We start from the raw sequence: 15,394 nt of genomic DNA on the forward strand, positions 1-15,394 counted from the left end.
CTTTGAGTTTCTGTAAGATTGCTCCTCAGACAAATCTAAAGCTCACACCTCTTTTTCAAAGATCGGAGGACATAATGGTTCATGAAAACCGAACCTGGCGGGATTTAACCTAGCCGAAAATCTACATGGAAAAAAAATATAATTCCATGTGACCTACGTATTAATCTCTATTATTACTCTTTCGTAGAAGATAGGAATTCTATCCTCGCAGATTGCACCATAAGCCACGAGGAATCCAAACCAATTGAGTTACAACACAATATTGAGAAATCCAAAACGGATCTCAAAGAACAAATCTCTGGTCAAAAATGAGGACTAATCTGATTGTTGGTGGTAACGATGCTCATTCTGATCTCCGGAGGGACAAGGCCACTGCGATGATCTGGCTTTTTCCTCTTTTTTTAAATTAACAAGAGTTAACTCATGAGTTTACAAATATTTGATTGCTAATATCTCCGCAATGGATAGGTAAAATTTAAAAAAAAAAAAAAAAAATCAGAACATTTTTATTCCGCTTTGCCACCGCTATTTCATAGTGTGTCCAGTTCATGAAAAAAATTGGTAAAAGGTCCCCTTAAAAAAAAAATTCCAGTGCCTATGATAAACCGAGATGAAATCTGCCTGTATTTGGAATGAGCAGCTATAATGGCAATTTCACAGCTACGTAGTTAGAAGGTGAGTTCGTCTGAAAACGACTCGTTAAATAAGGAGGGTGTTGTGAGCATGCTCTGTGCCATGAGCAGAGGTCCCTGAGCAGAGACCAGGAGGAGGCTCTGTCCTCATCATCTATTTTAATGGTACGATCTTATGTTATTTGACTTCAGTTTTATAGTAGAGGAGTTACATTTCATTGTAAATCTTCTCCGGATCATTGTCATTGAGCTGAAACTTAAAGTGCCTTCAAAAAATATTCATACACTGTGAACGTTTCCACATTTTTCACGCTATAGCCACGAGCATAAATGTATTTTATTTGGACTTTATGTGATATACCAACACAAAGTACAAGTATTTCTAAAGTGTTAAAGAAACTATAAATGGTTTTCCAATTATTTTAAAAATATAAATCTGAAAATTGCGGCACGCATTTGTATTCAACCCCCACGAGTCAGAACTTTGTAAAACCACGTTTCATTGTAATTACTGCTGGAAGTCCTTTGGGGTCTGCCAGTTTTGCACACTTAGAGGCTGACGTTTTTGTCCATTCTTCTTTGCACACTCGCTCTCGCTCAGTGAGATTGGATGGAGGCGTATGTGATCAGCAATTTTTAAGTCTTGCCCCAATGCTGACTGTCTGTCCGCAGTCTCCAACATCATGTCCGCTCTCTATCTGAAACTCAACCTCTCCAAAACTGAACTTCTTCTGCTCCCACCATCTACTAACCTCCCTAAATCTGACATTTCCCTCTCCGTGGGTGGCACCATAATAACACCCCGGCAGCAGGCGCGCTGTCTGGGTGTTATGTTTGACTCCGATCTCTCCTTCACCTCCCATATACAATCTCTTGCCCGCTCGTGCCGCTTACACCTAAAGAACATCTCTAGAATCCGCCCTTTTCTCACCATGGAGACAGCTAAAACCCTCACTGTTGCCCTGATCCACTCCCGCCTGGACTACTGTAACGCTCTATTAATTGGCCTCCCCCTCACTCGACTTTCCCCTCTCCAGTCCATCCTTAATGCAGCAGCCAGGGTCGTCCATCTGGCTAATCGTTACTCGGACGCGTCCGCTCTTCGCCAGTCGTTACACTGGCTGCCCATTCATTACAGGATACAATTCAAAGTACTTGTTCTCACCCACAAAGCTCTCCGCAGTGCGGCACCCCCTTACATCTCCTCCCTCATTTCTGTCTATCAGCCTAACAGACCACTGCGCTCTGCAAATGACTTTCGGCTAACCTCTGCACTAATCCGTACCTCCCACTCCCAACTCCAAGACTTCTCCCGTGCTGCGCCAATCCTCTGGAATGCTCTACCCCAAGATATTAGGACCATCCATAATTTGCATAGTTTTAGGCGCTCGCTCAAAACACATTTGTTCAGAGCGGCCTATCACGTTCCCTAATCAAAGTTATGTTATGTTTGTGTGTGTGTAGCCCATTCACTATCCCCATCTATTCCCCAACCCCTGAAGATGGCTGCACCATCATTGTAAATACATCATTGTCAATACACACCTGTACTTTGTATCTCCCCCACCTCATTGTAGATTGTAAGCTCTCACGAGCAGGGTCGTCTTATTTTGCTTTAATTATTGTATTGTTAACGTTGTTACTTATGACTTTTGTGTTTGAAACTGTTAAACTGTAAAGCGCTGCGGAATATGTTGGCGCTATATAAATAAAGATTATTATTATTATTATTATTATTTGACCTAAACCATCCATTGTAAGTACATTTAGGATCATTGTCCTGCTGGAAGGTGATCCAACGCCCCAGTCTCAAGTCTTCTGCAGCCTCTAACAGAATTGTCCTGTATTTAGTTCCATGCATTCTGCTATCAAATCTGATCGTCTTCCCTGTCCTTGCTGAAGAAAAGCATCTCCACAGCATGTTGCTGCCACCAATATGCTTGACAGTGGGGATGGTGTTTTCATGGTGTTGTGCATGATTAGTTTTCTACCACACATAGCGTTTTGCATTTAACCCAAAAAGTTCTACTTTGATCTCATCTGACCAGATAACCTTCTACAACATACTCGGTGTGCCCCCTACATGGCTTTTTGCTAATTGCAAACAGGAATTCTTATGGCTTATTTTAAAAAAATGTCTTTCTTCTTGCCATTCTTCTCAAAGACCAGATGTCATGGTTTGCCTGGGATGCTTAGGTCTGGAGCTGCTGGGGTTAATCTTGGGAACCTCCTTTTGTGCCTGAGTCCTCTTCTGTATGTTTGGTTTTGACCTAGTTTGTTCCCTGTTGTGATTTTGCCTACTGATTGTGTACCTCATCTGTTTCTCTGGTTTCTGACTTCGGCTGTGTCCTGGGGCTTTTCTACTTGTCTTCTGATTCGCTACTTCCTCGTCTGACCCAGCTTTCCTGACCCCGGCTTGCTTTGACTATCTTTCCCGTGTGCTCTTCCCTCTCTGTTTTCCCGTGGTTACCGTTCCCCTTATAACTTTGGGTATTTGCTGTGCACTCCACTGTCTCCTCTGGCAGCATTGAGCTAGGCCCTGCCCCCTCGTGACCTGCAGTCATGTGATCGCAGGTCCTGTTCCTGCATTCTACTCACTCTCCCGGCTGCTCTGCCTGCACCGCAGTCGCTCCCCTCAGTTCCTGGACAGCGTGGAAGCCGCCGTCCATCCTGGGGCATCTGTGACTCTGACGTCCCGCAGCTCGGACCGCTCAGGCTCCTGGTGAGTGTTCGCCTGGCAGATACCAGATTTGTGGAGTTTGCCACTCATAGTTGTCCTGTGGATAGCTTCTCCCACCTGAGCTGTGGATCTCTTCAGCTCCTCCAGAGTGACCATGGACCTCTTGGCTGCTTTAGTTAGTCCTCTCCTTGCTTGGGATGTCAGTTTAGGTGGACGGTCATGTCTTGGTAGATTTGCAGTTATGTCATACTCCTTCCATTTTTGGAAGATGGATTGAACAGTGCTTTGTGAGATGTTCGGAGCTTGGGCTATTTTTTTTTTATAACCTCAAACTGCTTTACTCTTCTCCACAACTTTATCCCTGACCTCTCTGGTGTGTTCCTTGGTTTTCATGATGCTGCTTGATCCCTAATGTTCTCAAACAAACCTCTGAGGCCTTCACAGAACAGCATTAGTTATACAGAAAATAAATTGCACACGGGTGGACTCAATTTACTAACTATGTGATGTCTGAAGGTGGATTTTATTTAGGGGATATCAGACTACAGGGGGATGAAGACAAATGCACGTCACAATTTTCAGATTTATATTTTTTAAATAATTAGAAACTCATGTATAATTTCCTTTACACTTCACAAATATTTGTAGGTCATGTTGGGATATCACATAGAATCTCAATAAAATACATTTAAGGGTGTGGGTGTCAAGTAAAAAAATGCGAAAAAGTTCACAGGGTGTGAATACTTTTGCAAGGCACTGTATATTAGTTGTTATGCGCAAAAAATGTGCAGACAAACTTCTGTAAGTAGTAACAGGTTTATTGGCCGTGATTGAAGATTAATCAGAAGCAGATGGATTTATATAGAGCGGAGCATACAGTCTGAATAGTCACCAGAGCGCACCCCGCCGTCTGACATAAGGAACTGCAATGGGAAAGTGAGTAAAGGTTTAATATTTTCAACGTTCCAAAGTCAGAAATGTTTTCCAACGCGTTTTCACAATTAGCCTTACTTTGAGGTCCTTAATTACAACATCTTCATAAGCCCCGAAATACCGCGTAGCAGGCGTGTTAATTAGCAGGATAGGGAACGGAGCGTGCAGGATGGCGACACTTCTTATCGGAACCGTGGAGGACAACGTTCAAGTGTCACAGGTTGTCTATATCCAAGGGTTACATTATGCAGGCAATGTTCTAAATACCATGTCCTCACAGATGTAGCAGAGCTGAATTTGCCAAGTAAATGACAAACTCAGCTCTGCTACATCGGTACACACACACACACACGTGCCATTAACTACATTTATCCGCTAGGAATGGGGATGCTGGTGGCATCAATGGGATCTGGGGAAATCATTTTGGAACTAGGATCTTCCTATGTCTCAGGTAGGGGCGGGTTCCTCTCCTTACCACCACCAAGAGGAGGTAGTTGACAGAGTGAACGTAAGTTTAGCGCATCCAATCTCCTCATTGTTGTGGGTCAGAATTCCAGTAACTCGGTAGTTGCCGTCAGCCATCCAGGACGGGAGAGACAGGTTAGGGATCTTAAAGCTGGTAGTAGGGAGAGCGTAGGAACCCTAAAAATCGAGAAGAGTAGAATCATTATGTCCCTCCATAGTACATGTCATAGGTTAAATTGCAACATGCCCCCCAACCATCCTGTTTGTGGTAACCGAGAACCCTCTTAGTAGGAATCTGTCAGCAGGTTTTTGCTACCACAGCATGACGTAGGGGCAGAGACCCCGATTCCAGCCATTTATCACTTACTGGGTTGCTTGTTGCAGTTTAGATAAAATCACTGTTGTAATTGCTGTAAATCTAGCAGTGCTCTGAATGCTGAGCTCTGTATAACCCCACTGATTGGTTGCTTTCTGTGTACACTGTGAAAGCTGCCAATCAGTGGTGGGGGCGTGGTCATACAGAGCTCATACATATGGAGGACTATAGGGCAGCAGGATTACTAGTCCTCCAGTGATAATCTCCTGCTGATAAAACACTGATACAACTACAGCAAGCAGCCCAACAAGTGACAAATCACTGGAATCAGGGACTCTGTCTTTGCATTATGCTCCTCTCAAATAATTCTGGAGACCGATTTCCTTTAAGAACCTGTCAATTTGTTTCACTTCTCTCATTCAAAGAGCCATTACATTATTATGTTTCTGTTAATGTAGACTGTCAGGCGACCCAAGCACCTTCTGAATAAGTTCCAAGTTTCTTTAAAGGGGTATTCTCACCTCCAAGATCCTATCCAAAAATATAGTGGGTGTAATAATAATAATATTAGCAAATACTTCCAATTAGAAATGCAGTATAGTTTTCCTGATAAGCTATGTCGCTTATCCCATGTGCAGGGCATTAGAGTAGCTTAGGTATCCATGGTTATGACCACTCATATAGTGACAGTTAGTTGTTAGTGGTTGTAACCATGGATACCGAAGCTATGTCATTTCAGTAGCTTATCAGGAGAACTATACCTCATTTCTAATTGAATATGTTTGCTAATATTATTATTATTACACCTACTACATATTGGGATAGGTATCTTGGCGATAAGTATAACTCTTTAAAGGGCAACTGTCTATTATTTCACATGGTGAAAGAGATAAATACAAAACCGAATTTCTGGCTTATGCTTATTATTTTTGTATATAATAATGTGATTTTTGTGTTTTTTTTTATACAATTTTTTTTAGCTTTTAATTTGACTTTTGACTTTGGATACTCAAGTCCCCTAGAGGGACCAATCTCCTGATTTCTGTGTTGTCAGCAATAGATACTTACAGCTTTGAAGGGGCAGTGGCAGGGAAGTCCATAGGTTGCCAGTGGCCCTGGGCATTGCTGTCCTGGCTTGAAGAAAGAGTCCAGCAAACCACAGATGTCATTATAGGTACAGCTGCCAAATTTATCAATGCAGGGAACGGTCAACCACTCGTCCAGCAGCTCCTTCTCGGCGGAGATTTTGATCTGGGATATAGAGAGCACACAGGTGATGACATATTTCAGGGCTGGACTTATAGACCTGTTCTACAGACAGGATGACTCTCCCTGGAGGACAAAAGGATCAAACATGTTGGACTTAAATATGTCCTCTCCCTTGTTCCCATGGGAGACAAGCAGCTGCCGGAGGGATCTGCAGGGGATATTGTCATCTCCCTATTAAAAACCCATACGCCCCAACCAAGTGCGTGTATGGGGGAAATGAGAGGAACAGCTGCCGGCCCAAAAACGAAAATTTACGAACAGTTTCAATCCGACATACGATGGCAGATCATCTAAGATCAATTTGCCCAGATATAACGCTGAGGATGAAAACATCAGATAAGCCAAGACTTTTTGGTCTTAAGTCACTGTTGGAGAGTACATGGTGAGAAGGTGGCAACAACAATGGACTACATGGCGAGAAGAAGACCACAGCAATGGGCTACATGGTGAGAAGGTGGCAACAACAATGGACTACATGGCAAGGAGAAGACAACAACAATGGGCTACATGGTGAGAAGGTGGCAACAATAACAATGGACTACATGGCGAGAAGAAGACCACAACAATGGGCTACATGGTAAGAAGGTGGCAAAAACAAAGGACTACATGGCGAGGAGAAGACCACAACAATGGGCTACATGGTGAGAAGGTGGCTACAACAATGGACTACATGGCGAGAAGAAGACCACAACAATGGGCTACATGATGACAAGGTGGCAACAACAATGGACTACATGGCGAGAAGAAGACCACAACAATGGGCTACATGGTGAGAAGGTGGCAACAACAACAATGGACTACATGGCGAGAAGAAGACCACAACAATGGGCTACATGGTAAGAAGGTGGCAACAACAAAGGACTACATGGCGAGGAGAAGACCACAACAATGGGCTACATGGTGAGAAGGTGGCTACAACAATGGACTACATGGTGAGAAGAAGACCACAGCAATGGGCTACATGGTAAGAAGGTGGCAACAACAATGGACTACATGGCGAGGAGAAGACCACAACAATGGGCTACATGGTGAGAAGGTGGCTACAACAATGGACTACATGGCGAGAAGAAGACCACAACAACGGGCTACATGGTGAGAAGGTGGCTACAACAATGGACTACATGGCGAGAAGAAGACCACAACAATGGGCTACATGGTAAGAAGGTGGCAACAACAATGGACTACATGGCGAGAAGAAAACCACAACAATGGGCTACATCGTGAGAAGGTGGCTACAACAATGGGCTACATGGTGAGAAGAAGACCACAACAATGGGCTACATGGTAAGAAGGTGGCAACAACAATGGACTACATGGTGAGAAGAAGACCACAACAATGGGCTACATGGTGAGAAGGTGGCAACAACAATGGGCTACATGGCGAGAAGAAGACCACAACAATGGGCTACATCGTGAGAAGGTGGCTACAACAATGGGCTACATGGCGAGGAGAAGACCACAACAATGGGCTACATGGTGAGAGGGTAGCTACAACAATGGACTACATGGCGAGAAGAAGACCACAACAATGGGCTACATGGTAAGAAGGTGGCAACAACAATGGACTACATGGCGAGGAGAAGACCACAACAATGGGCTACATGGTGAGAGGGTAGCTACAACAATGGACTACATGGCGAGAAGAAGACCACAACAATGGGCTACATGGTAAGAAGGTGGCAACAACAATGGACTACATGACGAGGAGAAGACCACAACAATGGGCTACATAGTGAGAAGGTGGCTACAACATTGGACTACATGACCAGAAGAAGACCACAACAATGGGCTACATGGTGAGAAGGTGGCTACAGCAATGGACTACATGGCGAGAAGAAGAGCACAACAATGGGCTACATGGTGAGAGGGTAGCTACAACAATGGACTCCATGGCGAGAAGAAGACCACAACAATGGGCTACATGGTGGGATGGTGGCCATAGCAATAGGTCCATGGTGGTAGAAAGCTTCATAACTTGACGTGAAGGGTTCAGGATGTTACCTCACCTGAAGGGGAGAACTTAGGGGCACATCCGTGTTCAGGACCAGAGAGACGGTCACCTCCCCGGGGATAGTGACGGGGTCAGGGCTAATAGAGAGACTCTTGATCGTACCAGGGAGCTTTCCGGAATCACAGTTTTGCCATGTTACACTCTTCACTTCCTGAGGGAAAAACATAAAAATGTACAATTAGGACTTATTAATAGTAGTGATTGTGTAACAATCCAACACATGTGTCCCCCACCGGTCTGCTGGGGGGATTAACATCCAGCGGGGGGACATAACACTGAGGACAGAGGAGTACGGCTTACGTAGGACTGCGGAAAAGCCCAATTAATTTTCCTAACTCGTGACATGTACAATTATATACTGTAGGTGCAGCATAATGAAAGGAGCAAAGGAGATACCGGCTCTGCTACATCTGGGAATAAATGACCAATGATGGGACATGCAAAAAAAAAAAAATAGAATGTCAGATCTTACCGTAGCGAGCCTCCACCAGGGAATTATTATCATACTGTCAGATAGATGTCCTAAGGCTGCAAAGACAACCAGACCCCAGAAGGCTACCATGGCCATATTATCAGTCACAGTGAGCAGAGAATGCAGCGCAGCCCCTCGGTCTCATCCTACATCCGCTGACTCCTCATCTTCAGACACAACCGTTAATGGCCGATATGAGATGACAAATGACAACCATATTGCACCATCGATTGGCTTCTGCACCTCCCCCTCCCAGTGTGGACTGGACAGATGTGTCACCTTTCCCAGCGCTTTATAGTGGCGCTCACTGAAATCTGCAGGAGCATGCTGCCCCCCGGTGGTAAACATGACAATTTTTTTTTAATTTTTGCTTTTTCATTTTTTCCCCCTCCCTTTTTCAGGACTCAGGGGCCACAACTTTTTTATTTTACATAGGCTTTTTTTTGCGCCAGATAAGTTCCTATTTTGAATAACACCATTCATTTTACCATATAATGTACTAAAAACATTAAAAAAATTGGTGTAAAAGAAGGAATTCCCCCATTGTTCTTTGGGGTTTGTTTTTTTATGACATTCGTTATGTGGAGCTGAAAATATGACTCCCCAGATGAGTACAACTAAGTTTAGTAATACCGGACTTAGGCTATGTTCACACGTTGCATTTTTATTTTCTGCAGACAAAACCTGCTCTCTTGACGGTAAAGAAGCTGCTTAAAAAAAAATTTTGCTGCATTTTTGCAGCGTTTTTTTTTGCGGCTTTTTTCATGCTCATTCCATTTAGTGCCTGTTTTCAGCACCAAAAATGCAGCAAAATCCTAATTTTTGTGCCTTTTTTTTTTTTGCTGCGTTTTGCACTTACTCATTACTTCCTATGGGTGAAAAAATGCTGCAAAAATGCTGAAAAAAAGTGACATGCTGCAGTTTTCCAATTCACTCAGAAAATGGTATGTTTAATATATGGTTTAAATAATTTTATATTTGATAGATCGGAAACTTTTTTTATATATTTTTTTTATATATATTTTTTTTATATTTTTTAAAAACTATTTTTTTTAATTCTAATTTTAATTTTATTTTTTGTCCACTTAAGAAATTTCGACTTGCTACCAAACCCAGTAAAGTATCGAGAATGGTGTCTTCAGGGAAAGGAATACGACAGTCAGCCGGGTCAATATTGTGTAGTATGAACAGTGTCCTGTGTCCGCTACCCTTTGTATATAACCCTCATAAAGTTCAATAAAATCCCCATGTTTGAACGGAATTCTCCTTTATTAACCTGTGGAACTCATGGTCCTGGCCAGACCGTCGGCTAATGGGGGCCTGTGCAGGCACAAGGCCCTCACAACAGTAGCACCCTACCAGGACCCACAATTTTCTTTAACGTGCCGGCAAGGCCGGTGTTAGGGGCAGACAGACCAGGCAGCTGCCTAGGTCCCTCGCTCCTCTAGGGGTCCCCAGCCAGTGGCGTGCCGCTAATAGCAGCACACCATGCGGCCGCTATGGGGCCCATGAGTAAGAGGGGCCGGCACTGCCCCCTCCCCTGCATTCAACTTATCGGCATCATACATGCAGATATAGTTAAAAGCAGTTATGGAGGAGAGAGTGTCAGATGACATTCCCTCTCCCATCACTCCACCTCTGACTCAGTGTGTGCCAGTAGGGGAGCTGAGACGTTCTGCAGAAGCCAAAGAAGGGGGGACATGGAGGAGAGGTAAGGTGTGTGTGTCTGCTGCAGTATACTTTCTGTGGGGGGACTGCACTATACTGTATATGTGGGAGGGCTGCATTATACGGTGTATGTGGGGGGCTGCACTATACTGTATGTAGGGGGGCTGCACTATAATGTGTGTGTTTGGGCTGAATTATACTGTGTGGGGGGGGCTGCATTATACTGTGTGTGTTTGTGGGGGGCTGCAATATAATCTGTGTGGGGCTACATTATACTCTGAGGGGGTTGCTTTATACTACGGGGGCTGAATTATACTGTGTGTGTGTGTTTGTGGGGACTGCATTACACTGTGTGGGTGGGCTGCATTATACTGTGTGTGGTGGGGTGCTGCACTATACTGTGTGTGGGGGACTGCACTATACTGTGCATGTGGGGGGCTGCACTATACTGTGTGTGTGGGCTGCATTATACTGTGTGTGGAGGCTGCACTATACTGTGTGTTTGTGGGGGGGCTGAATTCCACTGTGTGTGTGGGGCTGCTTTATACTCTGAGGGGGATCCATTATACTCTGAAGGGGCTGCATTATACTGTGTGGGGGGCTGCATTATACTGTGTGTGGGAGACTGCATTATACTGTGTGTGGAGCTGCTGCACTATACTGTGTGTTTGTAGGGGGCTGAATTATACTGTGTGTGCTTGTGGGGGGGCTGAATTATACTGTGCATTTGTGGGGGGCTGAATTATACTGTGTGTGTTTGTGGGGGGGCTGAGTTATACTGTGTATTTATGGAGGGGCTGAATTGTACTGTGTGTGGGGAGCTGCATTACACTGTGTGTGTTTGTGGGGGGCTGAATTATACTGTGTGTAGGGGGCTGCATTATACTGTGTGTGGGGCTGCATTATTCTCTGAGGGGCTGCATCATACTCTGAGGCGGTTGCATTATACTCTGTGGGAGCTACTTTATACTCTGAGGGGGCTGCATTATATTGTGTGCGTGGTGGGGCTACAATATACTGTGTGTGTGTGGGGTACATTATACTCTGAGGGGGCTGCATTATACTCTGGGCGCTACATTAAACTGTGTGTGCAGGGCTGCGTTATACTCTGAGGGGTCTACATTATACTCTGAAGGGGCTGCATTATACTGTGTGTGCGGGGGCTGCATTATACTCTGAGGGGACTGCATTATATTCTATGAGGAAATTACATTATACTCTATGAGGGGGCTACATTATACTCTGAGGGGGCTGCATTATGCTCTGAGGGGGGCTGCATTATGCTCTGTGGGGACTACATTATGCTCTGAGGGGGCTGCATTATATTGTGTGCGTGGGGGCTACAATATACTGTGTGTGTGTGTGGGGTGCATTATACTCTGAGGGGGCTGCATTATACTCTGGGTGCTGCATTATACTGTATGTGTGGGGGGCTGCATTATACTCTGAGGGGACTGCATTATATTCTATGACAAGACTACATTATACTCTATGAGGGGGCTACATTATACTCTGAGGGGGGCTGCATTATGCTCTGAGGGGACTACATTATACTCTGAGGTGGGCTGCAGTATACTCTGAGGGGGCTGCCATATACTCTGGGGGCTGCAGTATACTCTATGAAGGGTGCTGCATTATACTCTGTGAGGGGGGCTGCATTATACGCTGAGGGGGCTGCAGTATACTCTATGAGGGGGCTACATTATACTCTATGAGGGGGCTACATTATACTCTGAGGGGACTGCATTATATTCTATGAGGGGACTACATTATACTCTATGAGGGGGCTACATTATACTCTGAGGGGGCTGCATTATACTCTGTGAGGGGGACTTCAGTATACTCTGGGGGCTGCATTATACTCTGTGAGGGGGATGCAATATACTCTATGAGGGGTGCTGCATTACACTATATGTACTATATGGGACCTGCATTATACTTTATCAAGGACGATCTGTACCCATCATTCTTCCTCAGCCAGTGTAAAGAGGCCGGGAAACAAGCGTCGAACAACTTCAATATTGTTGATTGCGCTCGTATACCGGCCTGAACTCAATGCATGTAAATACAATAAAAATGTTTCTGTGTGATGATGCAATATGTTAGCATTTGGGGCCCCTCTTTTAAAGTTTGCCCGGGGTCCCACTTTGTCTAAAACCGGCCCTGCGTGCCGGGGTGTCAGACACATGATACTCAGCTACTGCTACCACCCTGGGCACCTTTGCATAGAATTTTGACTAAACAGTTGATGGATTTCCACAATTACTCAAATCTGGACCCTCCTTTGGAGCTGAAAACAGCAGATCAGTGGGTAAGACGGGTGTCAGACCCCACCAATTTGATATTGATGACCTCTCCTAAGGACAGGTCATCAATGTCATGGTAGTGAAACATCCATTTAAGATATCCTTTAAATAATATTAAACTAATATTGGAAAAAAAGATAAGCCCCCTTCCCGTGAGCAAACACATTATATAGTCCCAGGTCTTACCATAGCTTCAGTAAGTTGTCCGACAGCTGCAAAAGCGACCAGGACACAGAGCGCTAGGTTTGCCATGGCTGCTACTCCGAGGGGATGAGTAGTCACAATCAACAGAGAGAATGTAACTTTGATAATTTCATCTAACATCTGCTTTTCTTTATATACAGGTTCTTAGGCAAATACCGAATAACAGCAAACAGCGCAGCTACTTATCATTACGCAAGTCCATTAAAAGTAGATATTAAATCAATAAGATTAAGAGATGACGATCACATTGTAAACAAAATTATTTTCAGAGCCTCGGCCCCCCGCCAATGATCACGGATGTTATACTAAAAATAAAAGTGCCAGTGCTGCAATATATTAAGAAGAAGTACAAAGCAGCAGAGCAGGCTGTTCTACATTCACCCTCCCAGGGTCCAGCGCAGAATCTCCGCAACTGCTTCTGGTGTCTGGTGTTATATGCAGCGCTGATGATACATCAACATCCCTGCAGCGGCCAGAACATCGCTGTGTCTGGTTTCACAAACTCCTGCTTTGGTTAGAAGTACTTCACCATCTTATTAAACATTGCAGGTTTTTTCCTTGCTGGAAGTGCAGAGGTTAATCTGTTCAGTCGAAGCTCCTGGAACTTTCCTGCCTTGATTGTTTCAGCTGTTCAGTGTTGGCCACTTCCCTCTGCTATATATGCTCACTTTTGGCACTTAGGAATTACCAGTGTTAGTTCTTACTGCCTGGTTTGGAGGTGTAGTTTGTGTTTGGAGATTGTTCAGGAGATTGTTTCTTGGAGTTTTGTCTGTGTGCACATCCTCATCCTCTCCTATTTGATTTCACCTTCCTATACCTTCTCTGTGTTCCACTCTGTTGTTTGGTGAGTATATTTTGTATGATTGCAATTTTCGTTCATCCCTGTCCGTCTTCCCTTGTTTGTCTGGTTATTGTTAACCTATACACTACGACTTCCCACTTTCTGGGTGGGAGAATGGACAGATAAGGGTGGATATAGGAGCATAGCAAGGTACATGAACCCGTCATCTCTACGTTCAAGAGTAATTCGGGGGACAGGGATAGACTAGGGCATCCCTAGTTCTAGGGACATGGTTAGCACCCACAGTCCCAAGGTACTGCGTGACAAGTTGCTCAGATCCACTAAGCTCACTGATTGGCTGTAGTAATGTCAAAATGACTTCAGTGGTGCAGACAATAACAGACACCCGGGTAAAGACACAGGAAGGTACATCTGAGGGATAGGAGTTATCTGAAAATGGAAAACCCCTTTAAGAATTAGGCAAGTGAGTATTTTGACCATATCATCATTTTTATGCAGATTTTCCAACTCCAAGCTGTATAAAAGTGAATGCTTATTGGTTGAAGTAGATCAGGTGATGTGTATTTGCTTGATGAGAAGGGTGCAGCCTTAGGATACAACAACAGCCTTTATCAAGGAGTGCAAAATTATTAGGCAGCTTGTTTTCCCCTGGCAAAATGGAACAAAAAAGAGATTTAGCTCTAAAAACTCAACAATTGTTACAAATCTTACACCTCTAGAAATTGCTAAAATATTGGGGTGTGATCACAGAACCATTAAAGGTTTTGTTGCAAATAGTCAACAGGGTCACAAAAAATGTGTTGTTAAAAAAAGATGCACATTAACTGCCTAAGACTTGAGAAGAATCAAACATGAAGCAACAAGGAAGCCATTATCCTCCAATGCTGTCATATTCCAGAACTGCAAGCACCCTGGAGGTCCAAAAGTACAAGGTGCTCGGAGACAGAGGTTATCTAGGTTTTCTGACAGCTGGGGCAAGAAAATTAGGGGAAAAAAGTATTTGATACACTGCCAGTTCTGGAAGTTTTCCCACCTACAAAGAATGGAGAGGTCTGTCATTTTCAACTGTGAGAGACAGAATCTAAAAAAATTCAGAAAATCGCATTGTATGATCTGCATATATATAATTGTCTAAGGGGTACTTCCGTCTGTCTGTCTTTCTGTCTGTCGGCAACTTCCGTCACGGAAATCCCGCGTCGCTGATTGGTCTCACCAGCTGCCTGTCATGGCTGCCACGACCAATCAGCGACGGGCACAGTCCGATTAGTCCCTCCCTACTCCCCTGCAGTCAGTGCCCGGCGCCCGCATACTCCCCTCCACTCACCGCTCACACAGGGTTAATGCCAGCGGTAACAGGCAGCGGGTACCGCAATCCGTAACCGCTGCTATTAACCCTGTGTGACCAAGTTTTTACTATTGATGCTGCGTATGCAGCATCAATAGTAAAAAGATCTAATGTTACAAAAAAAAACGTTATTCTCACCCTCCGACGTGCATGCTGTCCTCGGCAGTGCAAGCAGCAGGTTCCGGTGCTAAGGATGCTATGCGAGAAGGACCTGCCATGACGTCACGTACATGTGACCGCAACGTCATCACAGGTCCTGTGCTCATACCAAACCTGGGACCGGAAGCTGCC

General features: G+C 44.5%; 1 protein-coding gene across 3 annotated transcripts; it reads right to left on the reverse strand.

Annotated features, from left to right (window-relative positions):
• Positions 1 to 4,109: 4,109 nt before the first annotated feature.
• Positions 4,110 to 13,229, reverse strand: LOC138675402 (ganglioside GM2 activator-like). 3 transcript variants are annotated; one of them, XR_011320678.1, is made up of 5 exons: positions 12,939 to 13,098; positions 8,302 to 8,457; positions 6,095 to 6,277; positions 4,588 to 4,887; positions 4,110 to 4,536 (listed from the first exon to the last, which is right to left on the reverse strand). XR_011320678.1 is itself a non-coding variant. In XM_069763549.1 (4 exons), exons 1-4 carry the CDS (start codon positions 13,074 to 13,076, stop codon positions 4,717 to 4,719), a joined length of 648 nt encoding a protein of 215 aa, XP_069619650.1. In that variant the 5' UTR covers positions 13,077 to 13,229; the 3' UTR covers positions 4,110 to 4,716. The 3 variants fall into 3 exon arrangements, 2 of the variants coding, with proteins under 2 accessions (XP_069619650.1, XP_069619649.1); XM_069763549.1 differs by having other exon boundaries at positions 4,110 to 4,887; positions 12,939 to 13,229; XM_069763548.1 differs by lacking the exon at positions 12,939 to 13,098 and adding an exon at positions 8,779 to 9,067 and having other exon boundaries at positions 4,110 to 4,887.
• Positions 13,230 to 15,394: the final 2,165 nt, after the last annotated feature.

The sequence above is a fragment of the Ranitomeya imitator genome, chromosome 4 (genome assembly GCF_032444005.1).
Source record: "Ranitomeya imitator isolate aRanImi1 chromosome 4, aRanImi1.pri, whole genome shotgun sequence".
In the NCBI taxonomy this organism is placed as follows: domain Eukaryota; kingdom Metazoa; phylum Chordata; class Amphibia; order Anura; family Dendrobatidae; genus Ranitomeya; species Ranitomeya imitator.